General features: G+C 40.2%; 1 protein-coding gene across 1 annotated transcript; it reads left to right on the top strand.

Annotated features, from left to right (window-relative positions):
• The first annotated feature begins 65 nt into the window (after positions 1–65).
• Positions 66–1,004, top strand: LOC142257585 (olfactory receptor 5B21-like). The gene has a single exon (XM_075329723.1). The coding sequence runs from the start codon at positions 66–68 to the stop codon at positions 1,002–1,004; it is 939 nt and encodes a 312-aa protein (XP_075185838.1).
• Positions 1,005–7,216: the final 6,212 nt, after the last annotated feature.

Raw genomic sequence — 7,216 nt, 5'->3', positions numbered from 1 at the left:
TTTGCTTATTTTTGTGTGACCTTATTAACAAAAAGTATAACATAAATTGGACAACTTCTATATATATGGAACACACAAACCAAACTTCTTCAATCCATTTCATTTTACTTGGCTTGTCCGATGACCCTCAGCTCCAGATTGTCTATGTTTTTGGCCTTTTAGTGATGTATCTGATAACATTATCTGGAAACAGTCTGCTGATTCTTGTGGTGACGGTGGTCCCAATGTTGCATACTCCCATGTACTTCTTCCTCAGTAACCTCTCTATTATCGACATTAGTTTCTCATGCACTGTAGTTCCAAAAATACTCATAAATACCCTGTCTACAGACAAAAGTATCTCATTTTTCCAATGCGCTTTCCAGATGTACATCCATATGGTCCTAGGAGCAGCAGAGAGCCTTCTACTTGCTGTCATGGCTTATGACAGATTTGTGGCCATTTGCAGGCCATTGCATTATAAATCCATTATGAATATTAGGTTGTGCATTTATTTAGTTGCAATGTCATGGACTGTAGGCTTTATAAACTCCTGCATACTTGTCCTTCCTACCTTGAACCTTCCATTCTGTGGATCCAACTATGTCAATCATTTCTTCTGTGAGATACCTCCATTCCTCTTAATGTCTTGTGTAGACACTCGAGTCAATGAGATAATAATATATATTTCAGCTGCCATCATTGTCATGTCTTCTTTCTTTCTGACTGTGATTTCATATATCCATATCGTGACCACTATCTTGAAAATCCATTCTATAAAAGGAAGATACAAGGTGTTCTCCACATGCGCCTCCCACCTCCTTGTTGTAACTGTCTACTATGGAACCATTATGATTATGTATGTCAGACCACACTCCACACAATATCATACCATGGATAAGATTATTTCTCTTCTGTACACCACAGTAACTCCAATGTTGAACCCGTTTATCTACAGCATGAGGAACAAGGACTTTTTAGGTGCCATATATAAGTTTCATAACCAAGTTTGTTCCTATGACTGATTCCTCAGAGAAGTAGAAGATATTTTTAGATTATGAGTAGGCTGGAATAAAATTGCCTTAAGTATTTAAAGGATTTGTCCACTTTGGACAATTTTTTTTTTACAAAATTGTCAGAATAGCGTGAAAAAATTAAGTAATAACTTAATGGTCCAATTGCTTCCCTGTTCTGATCCTTTCCTGGTTGCCCTCTGGTCTCTATTGCTTGGTCACTCTTGATGTAGAGGTAATGATTAGTGATAAGTGAATAGTAACTATTCATGTTCGATTAATTGTAATGAATCCCAAAGGACTATTCCGGTATTCGTTACAAATAACGATCGCAATACAAGTCAATGCAGAACATGACCATTTTTCTTGCCGTGATAAATACTGGAATACTACTCATTATTCGGTAAGCATAGTTTCTGTTTGCCCAGCTCTAGAAATGATGACTTGTGTAAGGACTTTATTGCTGCAGCAAGCAGTAGATACTAACTGGAGTCTGGGATCCTGAAGGAATGGGAGTGGCAGGAGGTTTATTTCAATACCGGCCATTTTCTTTTGAAGTGGACAAGCCCTTTAAATACTCTTGGGTGCAAATATTCATTCTTAAAAAAAAAACATGAAAAGCTGCAATAAACGTAAGTCATATGGTGACTGTCTCCATACCACAAGCTACCATTACATTAAATTTGAACATCAATCAAATGCTGAAATACCTCTTTGTGCCACATAGGCCAACAGGCATCAATCATATATGGTAAACAATATACAGTACATTAAAAACTAAGAAACCACTTATGTAAAATAGACATTAAACACCAATGGATCAATATTAAATCAGTGGCATCCTCTCTCAACACTGCTAACTAGCATTGCATTCCCTTGATTATTACATAAGCACAGCACCATATATATGCTTAGAACCAAAAAATCCATAGATAAATCGCAGAGATAAATGGCCAAAAGGTAATAAATGTTACCCAGGGATGGCCATCACGTGATAACACTCAAGGATAAATACAAAAACAGAGAAAAAAGAGTGCCTTATGTATAAAAAATATCATTTTTTATTTTTAAATCAGAAAAACATATAGTGTATAATGTAAGTCATAAACATGTACAAAAATAAAAAAATATATAATATAAAAAAATCAAGGATGTGGTGGAGTAATGTGTGGAACCGCACAAAAAGGTGATAAATGCATTAGAAAAAAATATATAAGCATATATATATATATATATATATATATATATATAGTGACTGCTAAAGGAATCCTGTTCCCAGGTGCTATAAAGCAGTATCAGGAGATATAGTGAAACCAAGTGGTACAGAGATTTCAATGAAAGAGACTAAAGTGGGAAAATAAGATAAAACATACTTATTAAAGTGCCTTGTGCAGTTTCACAGGATTTGGAGTCCAGAGGAAGACCCCGGATGACCATTTCACATGGAACTCTATTGCTTAATCATGGGTAAGACTATACAGTACAGACCAAAAGTTTGGACACACCTTCTTATTCAAAGAGTTTTCTTTATTTTCATGACTGAAAATTGTAGATTTACATTGAAGGCATCAGAACTATGAATTAACACATGTGGAATGAAATACTTAACAAAAAAGTGTGAAACAACTTAAAATATGTCTTATATTCTAGGCCCTTCAAAGTAGCCACCTTTTGCTTTGATTACTGCTTTGCACACTCTTGGCATTCTCTTGATGAGATTCAAGAGGTAGTCACCGGAAATGGTGTTCCAACAGTCTTGAAGGAGTTCCCAGAGATGTTTAGCACTTGTTGGCCCTTTTGCCTTCACTCTGCGGTCCAGCTCACCCCAAACCATCTCGATTGGGTGTAGGTATGGTGACTGTGTTGACCAGGTCATCTGGTGTAGCACCCCATCACTCTCCTTCTTAGTCAAATAGCCCTTACACAGCCTAGAAGTGTGTTTGGGGTCATTGTACTGTTGAAAAATAAATGATGGTCAAACGAAACACAAACCGTTCACCTTTTCTGCGTCGCACTAAGACACGGTGGTTGGATCCAAAGATCTCAAATTTGAACTCATCAGACCAAAGCACAGATTTCCACTGGTCTAATGTCCATTCCTTGTGTTCTTTAGCCCAAACATGTCTCTTCTGCTTCTTGCCTGTCCTTAGCAGTGGTTTCATAACAGCTATTTTACCTTGAAGGCCTGCTGCACAAAGTCTCCTCTTAACAGTTGTTCTAGAGATGTGTCTGCTGCTAGAACTCTGTGTGGCATTGATCTGGTCTCTAATCTGAGCTGCTGTTAACCTGCATTTTCTTAGGCTGGTGACTCGGATAAACTTAAACTCCGCAGCAGAGGTGACTATTGGTCTTCCTTTCCTGGGGCGGTCCTCATGTGAGCCAGTTTCTTTGTAGTGTTTGATGGTTTTTGCCACTGCACTTGGGAGATACTTTCAAAGTTTTCCCAATTTTTCAGACTGACTGACCTTCATTTCTTAAGGTAATGATGGCCACTTGTTTTTCTTTACTTAGCTGCTTTTTTTCTTGCCATAATACAAATTCTAACAGTCTAGTCAGAACTATCAGCTGTGTATCCACCAGACGTCTGCACAACATAACTGATGGTCCCAACTCCATTTATAAGGCAAGAAATCCCACTTATTAAACCTGACAGGACACACCTGTGAAGTGAAAACCATTTCCGGTGACTACCTCTTGAAGCTCATCAAGAGAATACCAAGAGTGTGCAAAGCAGTAATCAAAGCAAAAGGTGGCTACTTTGAAGAACCTAGAATATAAGAAATATTTTCAGTTGTTTCACACTTTTTGTTAAGTATTTCATTCCACATGTGTTAATTCATAGTTTTGATGCCTTCAATGTGAATCTAAATTTTTGAGTCATGAAAATAAAGAAAACTCTTTGAATGAGGTGTGTCCAAACTTTTGGTCTGTACTGTACATGGTTGTTACTTGTTACTGAAGCTCAATTGAAAAAAAAACTGACACAAAAATATGCATAGCTCTGTAACACCATTGGCAATGAAGGAGACCTAATCTTCTCTGGAATGCGACAGCCCCTTTATCTCATCGTCAGAAATACTGGAGCTAGACAGATCCTCAGATGTCAGTGATAGAGATGAGCCACCACCCTAGTGTTCGAGTTTGGTTCAGTTCGTCGAACGGCGGGTGTGTTCGTCGAACGTTCGACGAACACCTTTGAACCCCATTGAAAACAATGGCAGGCAAACAGAAACACATACAAACATATAGAAAACACCTTCTAAGGTATCCAACAGATGACAAACAAGTCAAAAGACACTACAAACACATGGAAAAGTGACAAGTACATATATTTATGCTGAAAGAAAAGAGCTGGACGAGTAAAAGGAGGAGGAGACACAGATGTAGTAGTATCTCCAAATAAACATCGATGCCATGACTGTGCAACTGGAGCCTTGCTCATTTTGGGCTTCCAGTCTGGAAAAAAGGCCTGAGCTTGCCACTTTCGTCTTAGAGATCTTGTCGTGTCCCGTAGCCAGCGTTCTCTCGGAATGTGTCGTCAGTACTGCTGGGTGTGTGCTGACAGATAAGCGCACGCTTCTGTCCAGTGACAATGTGGACAGACTAACGTTCATCAAGATGAAAAAATCATGGATCCGCAAGGACTTTTCTACCCCTGTGTCATCCTGGGGAGACTAAAGGCTTGTGGATTTTTAATTGTGCTTTATGCAAATAACCATTTTAAGTTTGCAACTGTGGGACAATTAATGGCACTTAAGCGGTGTATGTGGTCAAATTTTTGGAAAACATGGAGACTCTTGTTGGAGTCCCCTTGCTGTGTTTTACATGATTTTAGAAGGGCATGACATGACGAAGAGGTTGACTTTCAGCATCTGCAAGCTGTTGGCTACAGAAATGATGCCTTTCCGCCTGGTGGACACAGAGGATTTTCGAGACCTTATGCCCGTCGCACTGCCCCAGTACCAGATGCCTAGTCGCCACTACTTCTCCAAAAAAGGTGTGCCTGCGCTACACCAGCATGTCGTGTTAGAGGGGGGACCGAGGGCCATTGTAGTCATGGCAGATACTGCCCTCTAGCTGTTGCGCAGCTCGGTACTCTTCCTCTGCGCCCCAACCGCCACTCCAGTGCAATTCAGTATTAAGTGCATTTTCTCTTCAGGCACACAGACATAGACACGGTCACAGAATCTTTTAACTAAATTTCTTTAATTGTCGACTTATATACATTACTTTTTCTCACCTTAGGCGGGCACATTGCTTGAACGTTACAGGGAATATCTTTTTCTTTCCCACAAAAATTCATTTTTCTTTACATATCATCCGGCTGACTGTTTCTCTGGTGTTCAGGCTCACATTGGGGTACCCAATTACACTAGCCACGGTAGACTCAACCGTCTTTTCAGTCAGTACTACTCTTCCCTCTAGAGGTCCACTGACTCTTTTCTCACTAAAGGATTTGTAAGATCTCACCAGGGAATAGCCACCCTTATCCGGACCGCTTTTTATGTCCGAAAAAATAACCGGATTCAGCCCAGAAGGCCACAGCAAATTAATATTACTGGGCTTTTTCTTCACTACGCCTGTTACGGGGGGACCGGCAGATTAAAATCAGGGGATATATATATCCTAATCGCCAGTCGGGGCCCACCGTGCTCCAGATGACAAAGGAGCTGCTGGCACCTGAGGGTTAGGCGGAGACTATAGAGCTGGATGGCTCTGAGATAACCCAAGAACTCTGGGAACCGGTCACGTGTGTTGGGCCACGTCAGACCGGACGACAACCCGATTAGCGTTTTGGTGCACCTAGCGCTACACCAACCACATGTGCAGGAAACACGTCAGGCCGGGTGGTAACCAGAGACCTCAAAATTAGAATTAGTAGATCCATACTATCTTTATAACATTGTTATTTCTATACTACGGTTCCCAAACCTTACATTAATCCTACAATAAACTCATAGTATATATAAAGAAATATTCAAAAACATTATTTTCCAAGTGGATTCAATATCAATTTTATTATTATTATTTTTGTATTAATATTTTTTGGATACACAAAGTGCAGAAAGTGCAGTATAAAAACAACATACGTTTGGGTAAACAGAAGAAACAGGACAGTGCGACCCAAGTAACAGGCTATAATCAAAAATTCGTACAATGATCTTATATGCAGCATTCACAAGGCAATAAATATATGTACATATAGCGGTACCCAGGGATGTATAACCCCAGATTAAAGTGCTTATTTATAGTGCTGTTAGTCAAATGACATATTTCATATTATTGCACCTCAATCATAAAGTACCTATCATACTCTGTGCAATATAACATACAAATGGGCATCAGTTTGGATACAATACTTAGCTATAATATACATGTAGCCAGTATAAAGATATTGCACATTTCCCATATAAATATATGTACATATAGTGGCACCCAGGGACATGTGAACATAGATTAAGGTGCTTGTTTATAGTGCTATTAGTCAGATGACCTATTTCATATTATTGCACCTCAAACATATTACACATATCCCACCATGTGCAACATAACAGATGTACAACAAATTGCTTTGAATATAATGAAAGCAGCATTGGTGCCAAGCCTCCCGGTCTAGTCAAAATGACTGCTCATAGTTACAATGTGGGGAGTTTAACCCCTCGAACCACCACCTTAGAATGATGAGCCAAGTCTCAGGTCGCACTGCCCCGCACCCCAACGCGTTTCGCCGGAGCTTCGTCCGGAGGTGCAGGGGCAGTGAAAACCGGTTCCATAAATACCTTGTTCCTAATGCGCCTCCAGCAGTAATGGCGCGCGCCGTCCAGTCACTTCCGCATTCCCTGACGCGGCCGGCGTCCCGGAAGTCCATCCCGCGCATGTGCATGGGACCGGGCAACCATTGGACGCCGGGCACGAAACAGAAGGAGGCCGTAACCTGGACATCGCGCGCGCGCTTGCTGAGCACAGAGGATCCGGATGCCATTTTAAGTATGGGCAAATAACAGGGCAAGCGCTCGTAGTATATCTTAATATATAGGATCTTACTGTGTTTTAAACAGCACTCAATATATAACAGCCATATCATAAGTTATGTTTAACAGATATAATACATAGCAGTCATAACATAGGTTACGTTTAACATAAGTATGTTTCACTAATGTGAATCTCAGTCTATTATTCGCTCTCCAGGCCCTCCAGATTTGATCCAGAACAGCAAATTCGAA

Source organism: Anomaloglossus baeobatrachus, chromosome 12, assembly GCF_048569485.1.
Source record: "Anomaloglossus baeobatrachus isolate aAnoBae1 chromosome 12, aAnoBae1.hap1, whole genome shotgun sequence".
In the NCBI taxonomy this organism is placed as follows: Eukaryota; Metazoa; Chordata; class Amphibia; order Anura; family Aromobatidae; genus Anomaloglossus; species Anomaloglossus baeobatrachus.
This window is presented reverse-complemented; position numbering and strand designations above follow the sequence as displayed.

Excerpts from the sequence above, each read along its gene's own strand:
- LOC142257585 (XM_075329723.1), top strand. The coding sequence starts at position 66 with ATGGAACACACAAACCAAACTTCTTCAATCCATTTCATTTTACTTGGC.